Source organism: Peromyscus leucopus, chromosome 8b, assembly GCF_004664715.2.
Source record: "Peromyscus leucopus breed LL Stock chromosome 8b, UCI_PerLeu_2.1, whole genome shotgun sequence".
NCBI lineage: Eukaryota > Metazoa > Chordata > Mammalia > Rodentia > Cricetidae > Peromyscus > Peromyscus leucopus.
Window position 1 is genome coordinate 95,331,782 of NC_051086.1, and position 24,836 is coordinate 95,356,617.

The 24,836-nt window shown below is 39.6% G+C and overlaps 1 protein-coding gene across 3 annotated transcripts in view; it reads left to right on the forward strand.

Moving 5' to 3' along the window:
• Positions 1–24,836, forward strand: part of Npepps (aminopeptidase puromycin sensitive) — an 89,602-nt gene that overhangs the window by 17,887 nt on the left and 46,879 nt on the right. For 2 of the 3 annotated variants that reach the window (XM_037201294.1, XM_028869070.2), the window contains 2 exons: positions 5,439–5,523; positions 19,879–19,956. In XM_037201294.1, the coding sequence (XP_037057189.1) occupies positions 5,439–5,523; positions 19,879–19,956 (163 nt within the window). Of the gene's footprint in view, positions 1–5,438; positions 5,524–8,655; positions 8,788–19,878; positions 19,957–24,836 lie in introns of those variants that run through there. The other variant, XM_037201292.1, reaches the window with a different exon arrangement.

Below are 24,836 nucleotides of genomic sequence, written 5' to 3' on the forward strand. Positions count from 1 at the left end.
TGGAGCTATTCAGGAGGGAATTTGTCAAGTCTTGTTAATGTTTTATACACACACACACACACACACACACACACACACACCCTCTGCAGTCCAGATAGACCACCACATCATTAGGTTCCTTCCTTTCTTTTTTTTTAAATTTAAGAATTTTTTTGGGCTGGAGAGATGGCTCAGAGGTTAAGAGCACCGATTGCTCTTCCAAAGGTCCTGAGTTCAATTCCCAGCAACCACATGGTGGCTCACAACCATCTGTAATGAGACCTGGCACCCTCTTCTGTATACATAATAAATAAATAAATCTTTAAAAAAAAAAAAAAGAAAGAAATTTTTTATTCATTTTATATACCAAACACAAATCCCCCTCTCATCCCTCCTCTCGACCCCCCAAAGGTTTTTTTTCTCTGAAAAAATTCTGCTTGTGCACAAGAAAACTCTAAACCAAGATGTTTATTATAGTACTGTTTTGTTTATATGTAACACATATAAACAAGCAGCAAAGCAATGTTTTTTTTTTTTAAATGGAAATAAACTTCTTTAGGAAGTGTCTGAATAAATAACTGCTTTATTCATAGGATAGAACACTACAAAGGAGTTCAAATTAATTAGATCAATCCAGGTGTGGTGGAGGCTGAGGCAGGTGAATTTCTGTGAGTTCCAGGACATCATGGTCTCTATAGTGAGTTGCAGGACAGCAAGGGCTATATTGTGATCAAACAAACAATCAAATAAATACACACACATTTAGATACCTGAAATCATGGTGGCATATTTTAATTCTTCCTAACTATCTTAAAGTGTTACCACATGGTAAAAGAACTATTCTGTTCTCCTTTTTGTTGTTGTTTTCAAGTCAGGGTTTCTCTGTGTAGCCCTGGCTGTCCTGGAACTCTGTAGACTAGGCTGGTCTTGAACTCAGAGATCCACATGCCTCTGCTTCCCAAATGCTGAGGTTAAACATGTGTGCTACCATGCTCAGGTTGTTCTTTAATGGAAGAACAAGATTTATATCACTGTTTTTATACCTTTGGGCCATTGTTAAGTAAAATAATAGTCGAACACAAGCACTTGTACATCTGTACAGACAATCTGATAACCTGGATTTCTAAGTGACTAGCTGTAAATAGGGTATATAGACTCCATAAACTGGACAAAAGATTCCTAGGCAGGACAGGAGATTTTTAAGCTAAGTTTTGCAATTTTTTAAAAAAAGTAATTCTTACTTATTTTTAGATTTATATTATTGAGATTATTTTTGTGTGGGGGAGTGTTTTTGCTTGTTTTTATAGCTTTGCCGTATGTAGGCATGCCTGGTGCATGTCTGGTGCCCACAGAGGTCAGAAGAGGGCATCAGATCCCCTGGAATTGGAGTCACAGATGGTTGTGGGCAGCACCTGGAAGAACAGCCAATGCTCTTAACCAATAGCCATCTCTTCAGCTCCCCTAACACTCTGCCTTGTTTTTTAGGAAAGGGGGTCTGCCTGTGTTGTTCAGGACAACCTTGAAGTCTCTGTATATAGAGCCCAAGTTGGTCTGTAATTTTAGTCCTTTCTGCCTTATTTGCCCAAGTGCTATGATTACAGACAGGAGACACTACCTAGAGCTTAGGTGTTCAATTTAAAATTTAAGAATTGTTTAGACTGAGGATCTATCTAAATGGTAGCGTGCTTGTCACATATAAGGCTGTAACACTACAAAACAAATAATTTTTGGAATTTTCCACTTAATATTTTTGGGCTGTTGATTAAGGATACTCCCCCCACCCCCCAATTCGAGGACTGAACTCAGGGCCCTGTGCTTACTAGGCAAGTGCTCTACCACTGGGCTAAATCGTCAACTCCCCCTTTTTTATTCTAACACAAATAAGACAGATTGATGTTAATATTGATGGTAGGTTATAGTGTCTTTTACATTTGAAATGTTTCTTTGGTAAAAGAAAAATCTAAAGACTAAAATATTTTTTAAATGTGTATAGGTGTTTTGCCTGCATGTATGTGTCCCATTTACATGCAGTGCCTGAGGCCAGAAGAGGGTTTAGATCTCTTGGGTTTGGAGTTACAGGTGGTTGTGAGCTGCTGAGTGGGTGCTGGGAAGTAAACATCGACCTCTGGAAGAACAGCCAGTGGCCTTAACCACTGAGTCTTCTCTCTGGCCCCTATTTTATGATTTTTTTTTTTTTATAACATAGTTTAGTCTCAAGGAAACCCTCATGGCTTCAATGTGCTGATAAAATATGTAACTAGTGTAATATGTAAGAAAGATTTTTGTATTCAGTTTTTCTTGAGGGGCTGGAGAGATGGCTTAGTGATTAAGAGCACTGGCTGCTCTTCCAGAAGACTTGGATTCAATTCCCAGCACCCACCACATGGCAGGTCACAACTGTCTGTAACTCCAGTTCCAGAAGATCTGACACTCTCACACAGACATACATGCAGGCAAAACACCATAAAAAGAAATAAAAATTTAAAAAAATTTCTTGAAATTAAATTTCAGTTAAATGGTTTTAAGGTTTAGGGGTCTGGAGGTTTGGCTCAGCGGTTAAGAATGCTTCCTGCTCTTCAGAGGACTGGACTTCAGCTCAACTCTTCAAAGATTTATTTTTTAATTTTTTTAATTGAGTGTGTGTGTGTGTGAGAGAGAGAGAGAGATGAGAGAGAGAGAGAGAGAGAGAGAGAGAGAGAGAGAGAGAGAGCGCGCTTGAGTTCCTTGGTGTGCACATGAAGTCAGAGAAAACTCCCAGGAATTGGTTCTCTCCCTTCACAGGGATTCAGCTTGGTGACAAGCCTCTTTTCCTACTGAGCCATTTTACCAGCCATGCTTGGGCTGAGAGAGGGACTCACACTGTAGCCAAAGGGGCCAGGAACTCACGGCAATCCTCCTGCCTCTGCTTCCCAAATGCTGAGATTACAAGCATGAGCCACTACATCTACCAAACTGCTTATGTCATTGCACACTCATTCATTCATTCATTCATTCATTCATTCATTCATTCATTCATGCATTTGCAAGACAGGGTTTCTCTCTGTAGCCCTCGCTGTCCTAGAACTCACTCTGTAGACCAGGCTGGCCTCAAACTCACAGAGATCCAGCTGCCTCTCCTAGGATTAAAGACGTGGGCCACCACTGCCTAGCGTCATTGCACATTCTTGTTCACAGCCAGCTTAAAGATTATAACCTGGGTATACATTGGGGTGGATTTTTTTTGTTTGTTTTGGTTTTTTTGTTTCTCTGTGTACTTCGGAGCCTGTCCTGGAACTCACTCTGTAGACCAGGCTGGCCTTGAACTCACAGAAATCCGCCTGCCTCTGCTTCCAGAGTTCTGGGATTAAAGGCATGTGCCTCTGTAGCACGAATCGTTAGAAGGTCTTATTAATAAAAACAAACCCGGGGCCAGGTTTTAGGGTGAATGCTGGAAGACCAGAGAAGCAGAACAAGTCACAGTCACCTCACCTTGTCAGTTTCTCAGCTGATCCTGTTTCCTCAGACTAGAAGCCTCTGAGTCCTCATCCAGAATGAATCTCAGCTGAACTGCTGCTCAAAGCCTAAAAGTTTAACCAGGCTCTAGTTCCTCGTCCTCTCGCCTTAAATACCTTTCTGCTTCCTGCTATCACTTCCTGGGATTAAAGACTCTTGTTACTATGACTGACTGTTTCCAGTGTGGCCTTGAACTCACAGAGATCCAGGCGGATCTCTGCCTCTGGAATGCTAGGATTAAAGGCCTGTGTACTACCATTTTCTGGCCTCTATATCTAGTGGCTGTTCTGTTCTCTGACCCCAGATAACTTTAGTAGGGTGCACAACAATATTTTGGGGAACATAATATCATCACACGCCTCCACTGCCCAGCCAATTATTTATTTAATTTTATATGTGAGTGTTTTACCTGCATGTATGTCTGTGTACCGTGTGCATGCTTGGTACCTGCAGAGGTCAGAAAATGGTGTTAGGTCCCCTGGAACTAGAGTTACAGATGGTTGTGAGCTGTAATGTGGGTGCTGGGAACCAAACTTGGGTCTCTGTAAGAGCAGCCAGTACTCTTAACCACTGAGTCATCATGGCAGTACCCCAGTTAGTGTCTCTTAACTTTCTCCCTCTTCTCTCCTCTCCTCTCCTCTCCTCTCCTCTCCTCTCCTCTCCTCTCCTCTCCCCTCCCTCCCCTCCCCTCCCCTCCCCTCCCCTCCCCTCCCCTCCCTCCCTCCCCTCCCCTCCCCTCCCCTCCTCTCTCTCTCTCTCTCTCTCTCTCTCTCTCTCTCTCTCTCTCTCTCTCGAACTTTCTTTTAATTTGTAAGGTTTTTTATTTGTGTCTGTGTGCCCTGGAAGCCAGAGGACAACTTTGTGGATTCAATTCTCTTTCTACCATGTGGGTCCTGGGGCAGAACTCAGGTTGTCAGGCTTGGTGGCAAGTGCCTTTACCTTCCGAGTCAACTCTTGGCCTTTTCTGGGCTTTTTGTTTTGTTTTTTGTGTGTCTCTTGTTTTAGATTTGTTTATTTATTTAAATTACTTACTCAATTAAAAAAATGAGACAGCATCTCGCTATATAGCTCTGGCTACCCTGGAATTCACCATGTAAACAGACTTATTTTTATTTTTTATGTGTGTGTGTGTGTGTGTGTGTGTGTGTGTGTGTGTGTGTGTGTGTGTGTGTGTCAGTGTTTGTCATGTGAGTGTGGAGTGGAGGTCGATGTGTTGAGAGGCCAACAACAAATGGGTACAGGTGCCCTTAGAGGTCAGAGGCATTGGTTACCCCTGGAGCTGGAATTATGTGTAGTTGTGGGGTGTCCCTTGTGGATGCTGAGAACTGTCAGATCGATTGTTTGTGTTTGTTTTTGTTTTGTATTTTGAGATAGGATCTCTCTATGTAGTCCTGGCTGTCCTGGAACTCTGTGTAGACTGGGCTGGTCTCAAACTCACAGAAATCCTCCTGCTTCTGCCTCCTAGGTACTCTGATTAAAGTCGTGCATAACCAACCGGGAGGGAGGGAGGGAGGGAGGGGGAGAGAGAGAGTGTGTGTGTGTGAGAGAGAGACAGAGAGAGAGAGAGAGAGAGAGAGAGAGAGAAGAGAGAGAGAGAGAAAAAAAAAAGAGATCGTTCTTGATGTGGATGTTGGGAACTGAACTCCAGCCTTCTGCTCCTAATGGCTGAGCTATCTCTCTAATTCCCAATATAAAATGATTTTTTTTAAATAAAGATTTAGATAGAAAATATTTTATTTATTGATCAGGTATTTAATAGTATGAAAAACTTAAACATGTATTATGGCTTTTAATATAATTTAGAAAATGTGAGTTGCTTTGAAGTATTAAAACAACTTACTTATTTTTACTATTGTATAAATAATCAGCCTAGGTTTTAAAAAATTGCATGAAACATTAGCCCAGGTTGAAGGTCAACATATTTTTTGTGTTATTTCTGATAATAGCTGGTTTTCCTTTCTTCTTAGGTAAGGCAGGCAACCAATCAGATTGTGATGAATTGTGCTGATATTGACATTATCACAGCTTCGTATGCGCCAGAAGGAGATGAAGGTGAGCCCTGTTTTCCATTTTAATTTGGTATATGGAGAGAGACAGAGACTGACTGACTCGGCCTTCCAATTGAGACTTCAGTGCCGATTACTTTAAAATGAGCCAGGCATGGTGGTGCATACCTATAATCCTGGGATTGGAGGCTGAGGCAAGAGAACTACATGGTTTTGGCCAACCTGGTCTATGTGGTGAGACTCTTGTTGTCTCAAAAAATAACAAAACAAAGCAAAGAAAAGCAAGTTTGTTAGTTGTTTATGGGACTATCTGAATAGTATTACCTATGTGTATTGTAAGATAAGAGAAGTGTCAGAATTTAAATTCTATTTGAAACAGCTTATGTAGTTATCCTGGGAAATCACATTTTTATACATGTGAAGAGAATATAATGACAAGCATAACAAGGCTGATTTTTGTTTTGTTTTGTTTTGGGGTGGGGGGCAGACAAGGTTTCTCTGTGTAGCCCTGGCTGTCCTGGAACTCCTCTGTAGACCAGGCTGGTCTCGAACTGAGAGATCCGCCTACTGCTAAGATTAATGGCATGTGCCACCACCTCACACCTTCCTGGGTGAATGTTTTTTTTAATTAAGTACTTTGAATATGAAAGTTCATCAAAGGAGCTTATTTTTATATGTTATGTATTTTTCTTTTTCTTTCTTTCTTTCTTTCTCTTTTTTTCTTTTTTTTTGTGTTTTTTTTTGGTTTTTTTTGAGACAGGGTTTCTCTGTGTAGCTTTGGAGCCTTTCCTGGAACTCACTCTGTAGCCCAGGCTGGCCTTGAACTCACAGAGATCTGCCTGCTTCTGCCTCCCAGTGCTAAGATTAAAGACGTGCGCCACCACCGCCTGGCTTTTGTAGTTTTTCGAGACAGAGTTTTTCTGTGTAGCCCTGGCTATTCTGGAACTCACTCTGTAGTCCAGGCTTGCCTCGAGCACACAGAGATCCAACTGCCTCTGCCTCCTGAGTGCTGGCATTAAAGGTGTGCCCCATTACCACCTAGCCTGTATTTTTCTTAGAAGACCTCACCACCTTGAACTGTAGGTTTAATAAAGGTAGTAAGTCTTACTTATAACTAGAAAAAACTTGCTCTGTGAGGCCAAGAGTTAAGGTTAGAAGCTAGATACTGGTGTTAGTCATCAGGATGTTAAAAAAAGAAGCATGGTGTATTTTGTGTGGGAACCCTATTACCATCTTTAAAATGAGAACTATTGTAGATGTTGTAATTTCAGTAAGGTTGTAATAGATTTGGGGTTCATAGCTTATTCACACATAAGATGAATGGAGCCAAATTGTTTTTTATTTTTGTGTTTACCTTACTATTCCTTGTCAGAATATTTTATTGGTTACTTACAGATAATCTCATTTGACATAGAATAAGTTATTGGTATTGTTAAAAATTCCTATTTTTTTTTTATTCTTCTCTTCTGCTTTACATTATTCTGAGAAGCAGCATACAGGTTTATTTTAAGATCTGGCATTGTGTCTTGACTTTTCTAAAATGTCTTGTCAGGAGAAAGATGAGGTAGTAGTGGTTGCCCACACTGTTGCTGCAGTTAGCTTATGCTCAGTAGTTTAGTTTGTGAGGTTGAACTACTGCAGTTTACCTTTAGAAAAACAGATTCTTCAAATGGACTTGAACGAATGCCACCTTTCGAAAGATAGCCTGGCAAATGAGAGAATAGTCAATTTCTTCACCTCTTAGGAAAAATGGAAACACTTGACAGTTAAATCAAGGTTAGTTTTCAGTTAGAGAACATTTAAGTCAGTGTAGATAGGTAGATCTCAGTAAAATAAATACAGCATTTTAGATCACTTAAAAAACAAGATGCATATCTGAGTTCAAGGCCAGCCTTGTCTACAAAACTAGTTCCAGGACAGCCAGGGCTACACAGAGAAACCCTGTCTCTAAAAACCAAAAACAAACAAATGAATAAACAAACAAACAAACAACCCTAGAACAAACATTCCTTACCAAACTGCAGAAAGGGTTCAGGGTTTTACAAGCTTCTGAGTATGCACAACTGAAGGGCGCTAAACTGCCAGTGGCCTGCACTTTGAGCAGCCTCAGTTAGTGCTCTCACTTAAGGAAATAGAATTTATGGAGAGATTCAGATAGAACACTAACAGTTCTAAGACATTTTTCACTGGGTGGTGGTGGTGCATCCCTTTAATTCTAGCACTTGGGAGGCAGAGGCAGGCAATCTCTGAGTTTGGGGCCAGCCAGATCTGTAGAGTGAGTTCTAGGAGCTAGCTACACAGAGAAACCCTGTCTCGAAAAACAAAATCAACAACAACAACAACAAAATTTTCCTTCAGCAGTAGCTACGGAACATTTCCTAATTCTTTTCTCCTATAGAATCAGGAGAAACCCAGAGTAAAGTTTGGTTGATTGTAGAATGTAATTTGCAAAATGGTAATTTTATTGATTTGATATTTTAAGGTTTGTGTAAGCATCATGGATAGATTTGACCTTTCACACACACACACACACACACACACACACACACACACACACACACACACTCACACAATTTAGGTTTGTCCTTAGACCTAGTAGCATTTTATGGCTTTTACCTTATAGGCGAGTATGGCATATTGTTTCTTTAGAAAGTGATAATTATAAATTTGACCCAGCTCTTTCCAGAGCTATCTCCTGGTAACAGGGAACATTTTAACCTAGCTAATAACATCAAGTACTCATTAATACTTATGACAACTTTATGCAAGATTGATTCAGCCTGGCATGGTATCCCATGCCTTTAATCCCAGCACTCAGCAGGTAGAGGCCAGTAGATCTCTGTGAGTTCCAGGCCAGCCAGGGCTACACAGTGAGACCCTGTCTCCAAAGATTCAGATATTAGGATCCACTAAATTTTGATGCTTTAGGGTAAAACCAACCAGAAAAGTATTTGAAGCCATGAAATTGCTACGGTATAAGTTTTTCATGAGTGGAGAGGCCATCTTGTAATATATGCATTAATCCTGAGAGTCTGTTAGACTCTAAGGCACTGTCTTTTAGGCATGGTTTATTTTAAAAAACTATTTGAGATCTTATTTTGTAATATACTTTTTTAATATGAGAAACTAGTAAGCGAAAACGGCTGAAAACTGTTTTTTTACTGTTCTGCACTTCAAGGGTTGGTGAAATCACTGGCACTTAAGCCAGTGCAAGGAATGCACCTCCCTACACAGTGCAGGGATTAGTATTGTCATCACTTCTGCAAGAGAAATACGAAACTCTTGAGTGCCTGAACTCAGGTCCTGACAGGTAAAGAGTCTTTTAATTTATCATTAATAGACAGCTTGAGTAAAGCCACGTAGAAAATGATCATTGGAAAATTTTGTGCCAGGTTTTCCCTTAGTGTGTCCTATCAGATACGTGCTTTCCGCATTAGTGTGTGAGAAAGGCGCTCCCCTGATGAAGTGTCTCTATACAAACCCAAGTCCAGATTTACCAGCTTCACTTTGGCTTATCTATATAAGGGCCTAAATTACATTGTTTGTGAAGTATGGGTTATATATTTGAATGTGTACCATGGAAGTATGCATGTGTTTAATGTAACAAAAGAATATTGCCAAATACATCATCAGAACAAATTGTTAACTTGACAGAAAGTAGTAGTTCTTCACACGTGACCATAAGCCCTTGTTTAACTTCTAGTAATGTATATTCTCTCATATAATTATGTATCGGTAAACAACACCAGCCACCATCTCTTTGAAGTGGGCTTATTTAATGTCATTATTCTGAAAATTCATATGGCCCTTAAGATGGGAAGACTGAAAATGAAAGCAACATAACTGTCTCTAAAACATATGTATTGATGTGATAGACATGGAGATATTTTCAGTGGAAAGGAACTTGACTATGACTTCAGTTTTAAGACAGAGATGTAGGTTAGAGTTACCATATAGTCAGACAAATAGAAAATGACTGAATTGGGCTGGCATTAGGAAAATTTGATGGGACAGAGGCTAAATTAAAAAGAATGCCTGTCTCATAAAAACATACTCAATGTTTGTAGATACAGCTTAGTGGTACAGTATTTGCCTAGCATTCCTGAGGCTCCAGGTAATTGATTCCCAGCAAAGTAAGTAAGTCAAACAATTAAAAGTAAATGTATTCAATTAAAACAATAATAACAACAAAAAACTTCTGGAAGTCACCTATAGAGACACCTCTACTCCCATCACTCAGGATAGTGAGGCATGAGGATCACAAGTTTGAGGCCATCCTGGACTACATGGTTGAGACCTATCTCAAGCAAACAAAAAGTCAAAAGAATCTTCTGTTCAAACAAGACATTTCTTTAAATTAAAAAAAAAAAAACAAATTACTCATTTATTTAGCAGTGTTAAAGTTAAAATTTATTTAGCACTTGCTAAAGAATGTTAGGCAAGTGATCTAGCATTAAGATGCATTCCCAGCCCCAAATAAAACATTTCTGAAGGCCACATTGAACTTAGTTAAAACTTGGAATTCTGAAAGAGTCCTGAGAACTGATTCTAAGGAACTGGTATATTCTGCATCTTCTTCATCACTTAGACCTTAGTACAAGATGTGAGCTTAGCTATCTGATTAAAAGGGAGTAAAAAGAAGAGGTTTGTTTAATTAATTAATTTGTGACACGGGTCTTCTACAGCTTAGGCCTGCTTTCAGCTCATTGTGTGTCTTCAGACTGGCCTTGAAGTTGATATCCTCCTGCTTCAACTTGCCAAGTGCTAGGAATACAAATGTGTTCTGCCATTCCTGTCACAGCCTTGAGGATGTATAGACCTCAGTGAAAATTGACACAAACAGTATGTTAATACACCGTATTATAATGAAACCTTAACTAAGTTGTTTGAATTTATTTGCTGTTCTTCTGTGATACTATAGATACCAAGATTTCAGGGCTGGCAAGATGGTTCAGTGGGTAAAGGCACTCCACCACACCCCCAGCCTCACGACTGGAGTTAGATCTCCTGACTTCACATGGTAGAAGGTGACACGTGTGTCTTGGTGTGCACCCACCTGAAAATAATGTTCAAAAAATAAAATATTTATGGCTGGTGTATAGTTAAGTGGTAGAATACTTTTCTAGCATATGTAAGGCTCTGAGTTCTATCGCTGCTACTAAAAATAAATATTCAGAATCTATCAGCTCCTTTTGATAGACTTTATACTGTTTTGTATGGAGAGGTTTGGTGCATGGTGGCCTACCACTGATAGAATTCTCATGCATATTATACAGACACTCCACCACTGAATTGTATCTTACCCAGTTTATTTTTAGAGAGATTTTCTTTTGTTTCATTTTGCTTTTGAGAAGGGGACACACTGTATATATCTAAGGCTGACCTTGAACACTTAACAACCTCCTGCTTCAGCTTTCTGGCTGCTGTTTAAAGAGGTTTTGAGCACACTTGTTTATACTGGCTTTATTTCTGGGTGTCTTTTGTTGCTGTTTTTGTTTTATTTTAATTTACCTTTGTCTCCAGTTTACTGTTTCTTTCTCCCCTCCCCCCCCAGCTCCCCCCAAAAGGTTTCACTGTAGCCAGGCTGGCCTCAAACTCAAGAGATTCACCTGCCTCTGCCTTCCAAGTGTTGGGGTTAAAGGTGTGCGCCACTGCCTGCCTTGGTTTAGTATTTCTGAATGTACTGAGTTAGAATGGGAATATAACGTCTATTTGTGCTATTGTTCTTTTGAAGAATGAGTAAAATTTTGTGTAACCTGACCACTACTCCAGACTACATTGAGCAACCAAATAGTTTCTCAACTCGTTGGTAAATTTCAGGACATCCTGTTTTCTAAATTAAATGGCTCTCTTATTTCACTTTTAATATATCTTAATTTTTAGAGCTCTTTTAGGTTAACAGCAGAATTGAGGGAAAAAAAATACAGAGAGTTCCCATATAACCTCTGTTCCTGTGCACTCAACAGACTCTAATGTCAGCACACTGTTCCGGAGTGGCATTAGTGGTTCCAGTTGATACATCTCCACCGAAACATCTTCATCTCACATCTGTTTATGTTTCAGTCTTGGTGTACTAGCTGTGGGTTTGGACAGATGGGTGATGACAAGTGTCCACCCTTACAGACTCACGTGGAACTGTTTTACTCCCTAAAACCATATGTGTTCTACCTGATCACCCCTCCTCCCCATCTATCTCCTGACAGCCACTGTGCCCATAGGGTTATTTTATTTTTTAATTATTTTTAATTATATGTCTCTCTGTGGGTATGTGCATATGATTATAGGTGCCCACAGTGGCTAAGGAGTGTGGGATATCCTGGAGCTGGAGTTGCAGGTGGTTTTGTGCTACCTGATGTGGGTGTTGAGAATTATCCTCTGGAATCAGTATGTGTGCTTTAGCTACTGAGCCATCTCTAGCCCTGGGCCCATAGTCTGCCTTTTCTAAAATAGCATGGTTGGAATCAAACAGTATGCAATCTTTCCTGATTGTCACTTTTCACTGCAATAGTATACATTGGAATTTTGTCCGTGTCTTTTCATGGCCTAGTAACTTGTTTCCTTTTAGCACCGAATAATAGTCCATCTGTGTGTGGTGGTACAAACCTTTAATTCCAGCATTTGGGAGGCAGAGGTAGGTGGATTTCTATGAGTTATGCCAGCCTGATGTACACATCAAGGTCCAACCAGCTAGGGCTGCATCATTAGACCCTGTCTCAAACAAAAAAACGCCCTTTTTGCATAGGCTACAGTTTATTTACTACAGGAATGTTTTGGTTGCTTCCAAATTTTAGCAGTTATGAATCCAACTGCTGGAAAAATACATATTCAGGTTATTGTTTGAACTTAAAGTTCTTCGTTCTTTTGTATAAATACTAAAGAGTATAGTTGCTGGATCATATGGTACAAAGAATATTAAGTCTCTTTCATCTTTCTTCCTTCTGAGGCAGGTTCTAATGTAGCTCAGGCTGGCCTTGTATATGTAGCCAAGGATGACCTTGAATTCTAGATCTTCCTGCTTGTACCTCCCCAGTGCTGGGATTGGAGGTATGTGATACTATACCCAGGGTATTCAGTCTGTAAGCCACTTCTACTTTCAAAGTGGCTGTTCTGTCAACAGTGAAGGAGTTTCTATTGCTCTACAACTTTGCTAGAATTCGATGTTCTGGAGTTTGGACATTCTGATAGGTATTTTGGAGTGTCTGTTGGTTTTCATTTGAATTTCTGTGATGATATATGGGGTGCATATTCTTCTCATGAGCTTATGTGCTATCTCATCTTTGGTTTAGATCTCTGTCTTCCTGGGGATCTGATCCAGTACCTTGTACATATCTAATAGAAGCCTTACCCCCCGAGCTACAGCTCTGGTGTCTACTTTGGCCCCTTAAATAGCTGTGATTACAGGCATGAACAATCCTTTCTCTCTTTGTCTACTTTATGATGTTGATGCTGATGATTTGGAAGAGGATCTCACTATGGAGCTTAGATTGGTCTCACACTCATGATCCTCTGATCCTCCTGTATCCCAAGTGCTGGAATTACAGGAGTGTAATTTTTGGTGTGTTTTTGTTTGTTTGTTTTTGGCTTTTTGTACCTCACTTTCCTCCTCCTCCTTTCTCTCCTGCCGCGCGCCCCCCCCCCCCTTCTGACGTTCTTACTACATAGTTAAGGCTGGCCTTAAACTCAAATTCTTCCTGTCTCGGACTCTCTGTGCTGGGATCACAGATGTACTCTCTCCAGCTCTCTTACTGTTGAGTCTTAAGAATTCCTTGTGTATTTTAGATAATACTCTTTTGCTAGATAGTTCTGATAATGTTTCTCCCATTTTGTGGCTTTTCTTTCCATTTTGACAAAGCAGTTGCTTAATTTTAGTTTAGGTTATCAGTTATTTCATGGTTTCATGCCTTTGGTGTTGTAGCTAAAAGGCCATCACCATATTTAAGTCATCTTGATTTTTGTCCTGTGTTGCGTTCTGAGAGTTTCCTAATTTTACCTTTTCCATTTAGGTGTATGGTCCATTTTAAGTTCTTTTATTTTTTTAGGACTGAACCCAGGGCCTTGCGCTTGCTAGGCAAGGCTCTACCACTGAGCTAAATCCCCAACTCCCATTTTAAGTTCTTATGGGGGATGTAAGCTTTGACTTTGTTGAATGTGGCTGTACAGTTCCAGTGAGCTGTGGAGGAGACTACCATTTCTCTTATTTTACTGCTGTTGTGCCTTTGTCAAAGATTGATTGACTTTTATTTGTGTCTATCTCTTCCTGGACTCTTTCCTTGTCAATTTTTTATTCTCTGACCAGAATCACACTGCCTTCATTACGATGGCCTTGTAGTTAGTCTTACAGATGAGTGATGTAGCCCTGACTTGAGGAGATTCTTCTCCAATACTGTGTTCACTCTTTAGGGTCTTTTGCTTTTCCATATGAAATTTAGAATTAGTTATCTATGAAGCAACTTCCTAGAATTTGTATGTCATTTTTCTATATCTATAGGTGTGTGTGTGTGTGTGTGTGTGTGTGTGTGTGTATGTGATCAACTTGAGTGTTGTTCTTTAGAAGCTAGCCAACATCCCCCTCCCTCCTATCCCCCAAAGGATTTCTCTGTGTAGCCCTGGGTATCTTGGAATTCACTCTGTAGACCAGGCTGGCCTCAAACTCACAGAGATCTGCCTGCAGTTGCCTCCTGAATGCTGGGATTAAAGACGTGCGCCACCACGCCTGGCCTAGCTTCACGGAGGTCCACTTCTCTCTGCTTCCCAAGTGCCGGGATTAAAGACATGCACTACCACCTTCTGGCTTCCTTTTGAGTTTTTGTGGAGACAATTTCCTATCTAATGCTAATATAATTGGTGAGAAAATCCAGAAAGGCCTGTCCAGATTCCTCTTGACATTTCCATATAGCATTCTCTTTTGAAGTAGTGGGAGCAAGGAAGATTAACTTACGCTTAATTAATACCTGCTTTGGGGATGGAGTTATGAGCTAGGGCCATTGAGTAAAACTCCAAATACCTATTATTATATCCTAACAGGTGGCAAGAAAACATACAGAATAAACTAGTATTAAAGGCAAAAAAAATAAAAATAAAAAAATTGGAAAGGCATATAGAATGAGGATTATTTATTTTGTTTGGTGTGGGTTTCGTGTAGCCAAGGTTGGCTTTGAACTCACTATGTCCTGGAATTATAGGTGTGTACTACCATGTCCCATGTTATGCAGTGCTGGGGATAGAACCCAGGGCTCCATGCTCATTAGACCAGCACCAGAGCTACACTCCCCAGCCTTGTGACGATTATTCTTAAAATCCCGATTGGTGTGTAAAATGAAAAAAAGTGGTAGAACATATCTTTAAAGAATTGAGTTGATATCTGAATGATTAAGATTTACATACATAGCTGGAGAAAGAACTGTTGAGGCAGATGCGGAAATCCTGAGATTGGGTTGGAGAATGTTTGCACCGGCAATATTAGTTTTCATTCTAGGCAACATTAAAGCTAACTACTCTAGTGTGTGTGTGTAGTGGTCATTGGTGGTGGATTTAATTTGTGTTTCCTTGATGACTAATAATGTTGAACACTTTTTAATTTTTGCTTTGACTATTTATTTTGAGCTTAAGAGCATCATAGACTTTGATTTGAGGGCTACAGAATGCTCCATTTAATCTGTTCAGCATAAAATGAATGGATAGTTCCAAGAATACAAGACAATTTAGAAGAATTCAAATATATGGCTATTCCATACAGAGAGGACTTGATTCCTTGATAGTTCTATGGTCTAGTTGTACTTACAGTTGGAAGTGTCTGTTGTGGAGGAATGTAGCACGCCAGCACTGGGGTGTTCTGTTCTCAGACTCGTGTTCTTTTGTGTTTCATTAACTTCTTGCCAGTTTGAAATGTTTCTGTAGATTTATAAGGACAAATGGGCTTTAGTAATACTGCAGAGCTACCAGAATCCCATTTTCTCTTAGAAAAGAACTTTGGCTGGGGTGGTGGCTTGGTTGGTAAAGTACTTGCTGCACAGTTGTGAGGACTTGATTTCAGATCCACACCACTCACATAAAGGGGGACTTGGAAGTCATTAGCCTTCCAGCATAGCCAAACTGTGAGCTGCAGGTTTAGGAAGAAACTGTCACACACATGAGGTGGAGAGTGAGCCAGGAAGACACCCGATGTTGCCCTCTGGTCTCCTCGTGCACACGAACATGCCACACACACCGAGAAAAGAATGTTGTTCCTTGTCTGTTTGATCATTTGAGAGTATCTCACTATCATCCCAGGCTATCCTCATTGTCGTCATGATCCTCCAGCCTTAGCCTCCCAAGAGCTGAGATTGCTGCTGTGTACAACCACACATGACAGAAGTGAACATTTATAGGCGTTGTGGTGATAATTGCCTTTCCTTCAGGCTGTTGTAATTGTATTCTATGGAATCACTTTAAAGCATGTTTTTAGTTTTTGTTCTAGTAGAGAACAGTTCTCTATATACCAAATTTTGGATATCTGTTTAAATTCAGAAGCAATTTTAGGATTACATAAAGAATCTTAGAAATAATTACAAGAAGGCAGGTAAGATTTAGTCTAGCCATTTAATCTTCATCATATCCTTAAGTTCATTTTCTGTTTACTTTTCTGTAAAATGAAGGTTTATTTAGGGGATCAATGAAAGTTCTTTCAAAGTCTGAACTAAACTGTAAGAATTTAGTTTTAGCCTGGCAGTGGTAGCGCACGCCTTTAATCCCTGCACTTTGGAGGCAGAGGCAGGCACATCTCTGTGAGTTTGAGGCCAGCCTGGTCTACGAAGCAAATTATAGGACAGCCAAGAAAGAATCCCTGTCTTGAACCACCCCCCTCCAAAAAAATTTTTAGTTTTACAGACACATGTATAAACCTTAGTGATAATATAAAAATTTTAAAAATCTTGCTAAGTCAGTTTAAAGCACCTACAGGGCTGTGGATATATGGTAGTCCATTCCTGTAATCTCAGCATTTGGGATGAAGAGCAGAGAGGATCACTGCAAGTTACATACTGACCTGAACTATAGTGTGAGATGCTGACTCATAAAGCCAAACATTTTAAATATGAATAAAGTGTGTAGATTTTAATAGCTTTTAGTTTGTTCACACTTTGTATGGCCACCAGCAGACTCAATATTTCCCAACTCCAAGAAGTACTCATTGCCCATTTCCCCTCCATCTGCCACACATTTACTTTTTAAAGATTTTGTTTTGTTTTGTTTTTTTGAGACAGGGTTTCTCTGTGTAGTCTTGGCTGTCCTAGATCTCACTCTATAGACCAGGCTGGCCTTGAACTCACAAGAGATTCGCCTGCCTCTGCCTCCCAAATATTGGTATCAGAGGCATGTGCCACCACCTCCCAGCTAAGATTTATTTATTTATTTGAGGCAGTTGTCTCACGTACCTCAGGCTGACCTCAAACTTGTAATGTACTCAAGGCTGGCCTTGAGCTTCTGAGTCTTCTACATCTTCCTCCTCTGGGCAAGAATTATAAGCGTGTGTTATCACCCCCAGCTGTGTCTAGGCTGTTCTTTTTTTGTTTTTAGTGGTGCTTGGATATTTGTCTTGTTTAACTTGGTATATGTTCACTTTCAAGTTCATAGGGACCGAGGGTGTTGCTCAGTGGTAGGATGCTTAAAAAAGAACAGCTGGGTGGGCTCATTGAGTAAACTGCCATGTGAGAACTTGAGTTTGGATCTTAGCACCCATGTAATACACCAGGCAAAGCACACACCTAAGTAACCTAAGTAACCTAAGGATCTTAGCACCCATGTAATACGCCAGGCAAAGCACACACCTAAGTAACCTAAGTAACCTAAGCACTGGATAGGCAGAGACTGGGGGATCTCTGAAAGCCAGCCTCTCTCAAACACGCTTTTAATCCCATACAGCACTGGGGAGGAAGGGGCAGGCAGATCTCAAAGTTTGAGGCCAGCCTGGTCTACAGAATGAGTTCTAGGACAGCCAGGGCTACATAGTATAACCCTGCCTAGAAAAAACAAAAACCAAACCAAAACACCCACAGATTAAGGTGGAATCATTTGGAAAGACACTTGGTTGACCTAGCCTCTACACACACATGCACAAATACGTGAAGGTACTTTCAGAAGAAAAAAAATGACAAGACAAAAAAACTTAAGAGGATCACTAGTTGAGCTTGCTCTCCCATGCCTTGACCCCAGCTTTTGAGATACGGAGGCAGGAGGATTAGTAGTTTAAGGTCATCTTCAGTCACATAGCAAGGTCAAGTCCAGTCTGAGCTTAGTGAGACCCTCTTTCAAAGTTGATGCCCATTAAGGCACTCCTCCTTTCCTCCTTCCCACTCTTTGTTTTCAACATTCATTTGAGAAGGTGGCATATACCCCATAATGTATGTGTGGAGGTCCAGAGACAACTTTCAGGAATTGCTCCTCTTCTTCTATCATGTGGGTTTCAGGGATCCAGCTCAAGATTGTCAGGTATGGTGGCATGTACCTTTACCCACTGAGCCATCTTGTGGTACAGCACCTCATTTATTTTTATTGTTGAATAACAGTTCATTGTTATTCACATTTTATCTATTCAATAGTTGATGGACATTCAGTGACAGAAGCTCCACATTGGAACTATTAATAACAATACTATTATGAACATTTGTAAACTTGTATATATACAAGTTTCTGTATTAACATAGTTCTTCAGAGAGAGAAATAGAGAGAAAACAAACATGGGAGTGGGATTGCCCCACCATAAGGTAACTGTACATTTAACCTTTTGATGAAGTACCAAACTGTTTACTAGGTGTCTACCATTTTATATTCTACCAGAAATATATGTGGGCTTCAGTTTCTCAACAGCCTCCCTAGATGTGTTTGTAATTATAGTTCATAGTGGGTTTGAATTGGTATGTTTTTTGGTTTTGATACTGAACATCTTTTTGCATACTTATTAAGGCCAAATCTTTAACCATTATTTTCACTTGGGGTATACTTGGGATGTGTTGGTTGGAACTGGCTTATGGGTTCTTAGTGTGTCAAGTAAGCTTCCTTAAGTGGCATTAAAGACAGCAGTTTCTTCTCTCTCCTAGTTTGTGGAGAGTAAGTAACTAGAGTCTTAATTTATCTGTACATGTTATTATTTTATTTATTTCTGTAAAATCCAAGAGCAAAGAATCTAGAAGAGGGTGTGATTTCTATCTGAGTTTACGTTGTAATCTATCTTTCGGGAACGGGATGCAAGACTCTCGTGATATCTTTAACAGTGAATTCTTAACAGGGTACTAGATCTTCTAAAGATTCATGAGTCGGTACGGCATAGAAAGTAATATCACAGTCTCATAAGAATTAGAATGAAGCATTTCCCTAAGTCTGACAAGATTATCACAACTCTGAAAGCTGAGACCACAAGAGAATTGCTAGTTGAAGGACAGTTTAGACTATATAGTAAGACCCTGTTGATGCATTTAAATAATTACTCTTTATCAATAAAAACTTAGGAGTCAGAGATCGTGGTAAGAACTTGAATGATAAGAGGTGAAGTGGCCAGTGACCTCCTATCTCTTTTGTTCCTCCATTCAAAAGGGCTGAGATCCTCTCTCAGGCCCACCCTTCTACTTCCTGTGTCTATCAGTCCTCATCCTCCAAAACTTCTATGGTTAATTTTGTAGCTAGTAGCTAGCTCCACCCTCTGATTAAAAATAAACTTTATTGTCAGTCTCGGGAGCATCAGAATGCAATCAAAATATCACACAACACTCTATCTCACAAAATGAGCACAGTATAAATAAACAAATAGAAAAGAAAACTATTATTTGTATAACTATTTCCTTTACATCTCCAGAGATGGCAAATTTATAAAGAAATGTAATTATTTTTTAAAATTTCATACGTGTCTGTATGTGTATGCACGAGTGTGCACGTTTGTGCTTATGTGTCAGTGGACAGTTTTGTGGAATTGGTACTCGCCAACTTTTACATTATAAATTCTGCAAAATTTGAACTTTTATTATCAGACACTTGTACAGCAAGAGCCTTTAATCATTGAACCATCTCACCAGCCCACTTGTAATTCTTTTTAAGGAGCATTATTGAAACTTGATTTACTAAATTGAGAATCTTGCATTCTTTCTGGATGTTGGCACACACCTTTAATCCCAGCACAGGGTCTCTGAATTCCAGGCCAGCCAGAGCTACATAGTAAGACCTCATGTCCAAAACACAAAGAAAAAAGAAAGCTAAGGCAGGAGGATTGCTGTAAGATCAAGATCAGCCTGGGCTGCATAGTACCAGGGCTGTCTAGCCGGAACTGTCTCACAAAATAAGAATATTTCATTTCCGTAGGAATTTTGTTAAAGATGTTAACTTCCAAGTCATGTATTCAGATTTGTGAAGTAATTTCTTTTCTTTCTCTTTCCAGAAATCCACGCTACAGGATTTAACTATCAGAATGAAGATGAGAAAGTCACCCTGTCCTTTCCTAGTACTCTCCAGACAGGTGAGAGACTGTCTCTGTGAAATCCATAGAAACTACTTGTGTTAGCTTCCCAGGGAACATGTGCTGTCTTTTCCCTGAGTATTGCTCACCGATTGAAGTGTTCAGACCTTCCCTCCCCCTCAAAATTCTGGGTTATGAAAATAAATGTTTCAGATTTCTTTCTATTTGTGTTTTACTTAAACAGAAAACTAGATGAAAAGCTAAAGATCATTTACCATAGAATAAGATGTTTAATTTTTAATTGTTTCTGTTTGTCTTTCAAGATAAGGTTTCTCTGTGTAGCTCTGGTTGTCCTGGAACTCACTCTGTAGACCAGGCTGGCTTCCAACTTACAGAGATCCACCTGCCTCTGCTTCCTTAGTTCTGGGATTGAAGGTGTATGTCATCATGCCCAGCTCAGTTTCTGTTTTTTAAAAATACATTTACTTAGCTCCATCTGCTACTGGTTGAAATACTCTACATATGATTTTGGTGTACAACCAGAAGGAGAAATTTTACGAGTGAGGGCACAGAATGGAAGATTGTTGGTACGTTACTATTATTTGTCATAAAAGCACAAAGAAAGTAGAAGACTTTCAGAGCTTAGTATAGAAGAAATTATATAAAAATCAATTTGGAAAGCTTTAGGGATTTGATAAATGAGTAGATGAAAATGAGCACTTCAGGTGGTGGCGGCTCACGCCTTTAATCCCAGCACTGGGGAGGCAGAGGCAGGCGATGCTCTGAGTTCAAGACCAGCTTGGTCTACAAAACAAGTTCCAGGGCTACATAGTGATACGCTGTCTCAAAAAAAAACAAAATAAAGAACAGATCATTTATTACACTATTAAATGTGTAAAAAGATACTCAGTTTTCTAGTAATCAGAACTGTCAAAACAAGTTGCTCTAATACAAAACCAATTTATTCTTGTCATGTAAGCTGAAGTTAAAAAGTTTTTTTTGTTTTTGTTTTTGCTTTTCAAGAGAGTTTCTTTGTGTAGTTTTGGTGTCTGTCCTGGAACTCTCTCTGTAGACCAGGCTGGCCTTGAACTCAGTGGTTAAGAGTGCTTGTCGTTCTTACAGGCCCAAGTTCAGTTCTGACACCCATGTCAGGAGACGTGCACCTGCCTATAACTCCAGCCATGGGGGGATCTGATACCCTCTTGTGATCTCCCCCCCACCCCACCCCCGCACACTCTCAGTCCTTTTTTGTTTTGTTTTTCTAAACAGGGTTTCTCCGTGTAGTCTTGGCTGTCCTGGAATTCACTTTGTAGACCAGGCTGACCTCCAACTCACAGAGATCTGTCTGCCTCTTCCTTCCCAGGCACCACCACCGCCCAGCTAAAAGTAACTCTTAAATGAGTAAGATTCATGATGATAAAAAATGCTGGGCCGGGCGGTGGTGGCGCACGCCTTTAATCCCAGCACTCAGGAGGCAGAGCCAGGTGAATCTCTGTGAGTTCGAGGCCAGCCTGGACTACCAAGTGAGTCCCAGGAAAGGCGCAAAGCTACACAGAGAAACCCTGTCTCGAAAAACCAAAAAAAAAAAAAAAAAAATGCTTTGAAGTACTGGGTAGAGATAAACCATGTAATTACTTTTGAAAACTAGCTTGTCAGTACATGCAAAGAGCTGAATGTACTCATGACATTGGACTCAGCCATTCTGCTGGTATGAATGTATGCTAAGGAAAAGTCATAACAAAAATATTTTATGCCTGAAAGTATGTTATTGAGACATTATATATGTTGGTGACAGAATTAGAATTAATATTTGTTAACACTGAGTTAACAAATTCATTGTGACTTATCAGTAAAAATGAAATATACTTAGCAGTAAAAGTTTTTTAATTCTTATTAATATAATAAAATGCTTATTATAATACAAATTTTAAAACTATAAAGTATATATATTCAGGTTGATAAATCCTATTCCTAAACTAGTACAAATAGAATGAGACTCAGATGGATATCCTGGCTCACACCTGTAATCCCAGCACTTGGGAGATAGAAACAGGAGGATCAGGAGGTCATCTGGGCTAGGCCAGACCCCATTTTAGTACCTCCTCCCTGTTTACTCCGTAGATGTCTGGATGATGTCTAAATATTTACACAGTTATTGTTTTTATTCTTATTTATACCTATTATCTGACTTCCAGAAATTTTTAAATTTTTAAAAAATTGATCTGTGTGTGTGTGTGTGAAATGTATGTATGTGTATATACACATAGTATAACTTTTGGAAGTCATAAGAATTAAATGTTTTTTAAATGTATGTATGTATGTATGTATGTATGTATGTATGTATGTATGTATGTATTTTGGTTTTTTGAGACAGAGTTTCTCTGTGTAGCTTTGGAGCCTGTCCTGGAACTCACTCTGTAGCCCAGGCTGGCCTCGAACTCACAGAGATCCACCTGCCTCTGCCTCCAGAGTGCTGGGATTAAAGGTGTGCGCCACCACCGTCCGGCTAAATGTATTTATTTTTATGTCTATGGATGTTTTGCCTGAACATATGTATGTATATGTGCATGTATGTATGTGCACCACATGCATACAGTATCCTCAGTGGTCAGAAGAGGATGTTGGGTCCCCTGGAACTGGAGTCATAGAAGTTTGTAAGCCAACATGTGGTTGCTGGGAATTGAACCTTGATCCTCTGGAAGAGCAGCCAGTCAGCTTAACTCTGAGTCATCTTTACAGCTCCTCCTCCTTTTAAGCAAAGGTTTCAGAAAATGAAATTGAATGTTACAAACTATAGGAAAAAACAAAAAAAATGCAAAACAGAAAAATAGGAACACTGAGTCTATCAGAACCAGAATCCAAATTATTTAGAAAAAAGAAAAATTAAAGGACAGAAAAAATGGGAAGAAATTTTTATTAAAGGAATAAATTCAGCCAGCAAGGTGGTGCTTGTCATCAAGCCTGCTTCTGTAGCTTGACTCTGGAGCCCCATGAGAGCAGGAGAGAACTGTCTCTGCAAGCTGTCCCGGGCCTCCAGTCTTGGCCCTTGTCATATCCTGTAACCGTATAGCAGTTGCCTGATCAAATGATTACACAAAATATTTGGGCTCCAATTGAAATGTTAGGTTTAAAAAGGTTTAAGGAGGCAATAGTATCTTATGGCATGCATTCCCCATATGTAAAGCAAATGTTAAACTTTTGGTCAACATATAATAGGATTGTACCACAGGACTGGCGAGAGCCCGCACAAGCTGTTCTTGAACCCAGCCAGAGGCTGCAGTTTTTAACTTGATTTAAGGATGAAGCTAAAAACATAGAAAAACAATGGAGGGATAAAGGAATACAAGTTTGCCAGGATCAGCCAATATGCTTCGGTACAAACACAATGTTTATATGATGTCCAAACCCTAATTTTATGTCGAACGGCAGCCTTGAATGCATGGGACAGAGTTGAGGAACCAGGAAAAAAACCTGAGTCATTTACAAAGGTTATGCAATGCCCAAAAGAATCTTTCACAGATTTTTTACAAAGACTGGCTTCAGCAGTAAAGAGAATGGTCTCGAATTCAGAAGCTAGTAAGGCAATAATTGAAGCTTTGGCCTTTGAGAATGCGAATGCAGCATGCAAAAGAATAATCAGGCCGTTAAAGGCAAGATCTGCACCTTTGTAAGATTGGATTAGAGACACAATTAATGTTGAGGCTCATGAGTATGATGATATGTGGGTAGGAGAAGCAATTTCAAAAGGTTTGAGGAGTGTTACATGTTTTGAATGTGGAAAGCAAGGACATTTGAAAAGGGACTATAAGACAGGTCATTCCTAGAAGCAATGTTTCTTCAAGGAACAATGGCAACAGAATGCCCCTTCTGGTGTATGCAGAATGTGTGGTAAGGAAAAACACTGGACCAATGAATGTAGATCAACAAAGGACAGACAGGGTAATCCTTTGCCTCAGTCTTCGGGAAACTCCCGGAGGGGCCTCATGCAGGCCCCAATAGCAAATCCAGTTACCCTTACCACTGAGCTACATTCTCACATCCCCAGCCCAGTTTTTTTTTTTTTTTTTTTTTTTTTTTTTTTTTTTTTTTTTTTTTTTTTTTTGTGTGTGTGTGTGTGTGTTGTTTTGTTTTGTTTTTTAAAGATTTATTTATTATGTATACAATGCTCTGTCTGCATGTATGCCTGCAGGCCAGAAAAGGGCCCCAGGTCTCATTACAGATGGTTGTGAGCCACCATGTGGTTGCTGGGAATTGAACTCAGGACCTCTGGAAGAACAGTCGGTGCTTTTAACTTCTGAGCCATCTCTCTAGCCCTTGTTTTGTTTTTTTGAGACAGGGTTTCTCTGTGTAGTTTTGGTGCCTGTCCTGGAACTCGCTCTGTAGACCAGGCTGGCCTCGAACTCAGAGAGCCGCCTGCCTCTGCCTCCTGAGTGCTGGGATTAAAGGTGTGTGCCACCACCGCCAGGCAAAAACAAAGAAAAGGTTCTTTATCTTTTCAGATTTTTATCAGATTATAGAACATGTCTTGGGTGATGATTGAGTAAAGATTGAACATAATTTTATGATTTTTAGCCTTTAGTAGCCTTTGTGTTTTATCTCTTTAAACTTACCAATTGTAGCAGTTATCAGATAGCTAAGTAAAACATCTCTGATACTGACATTCTATAATATTAATATTCCATGATCTTTATTAAGTCTGAAAGCCTGAGAACAATTTTCAAAGTCCTGTAAAGTGGTATCAAATGGAGAAACATAGTCGTTCTTAGTGTTTTCCTTTTATATAAATTGGTCTTCAGTTTTATAGCATTTAGTAAGCTTATTAAATTTCTTATTAAAATAGCTCAAGATATGTAAGTTTTATAATTATAATCTCAAGCTTTCATCATTTGTGTTTTTGATGGATGTTGTGATTATTTTAGTTGTTTAATTTTAATCATTTT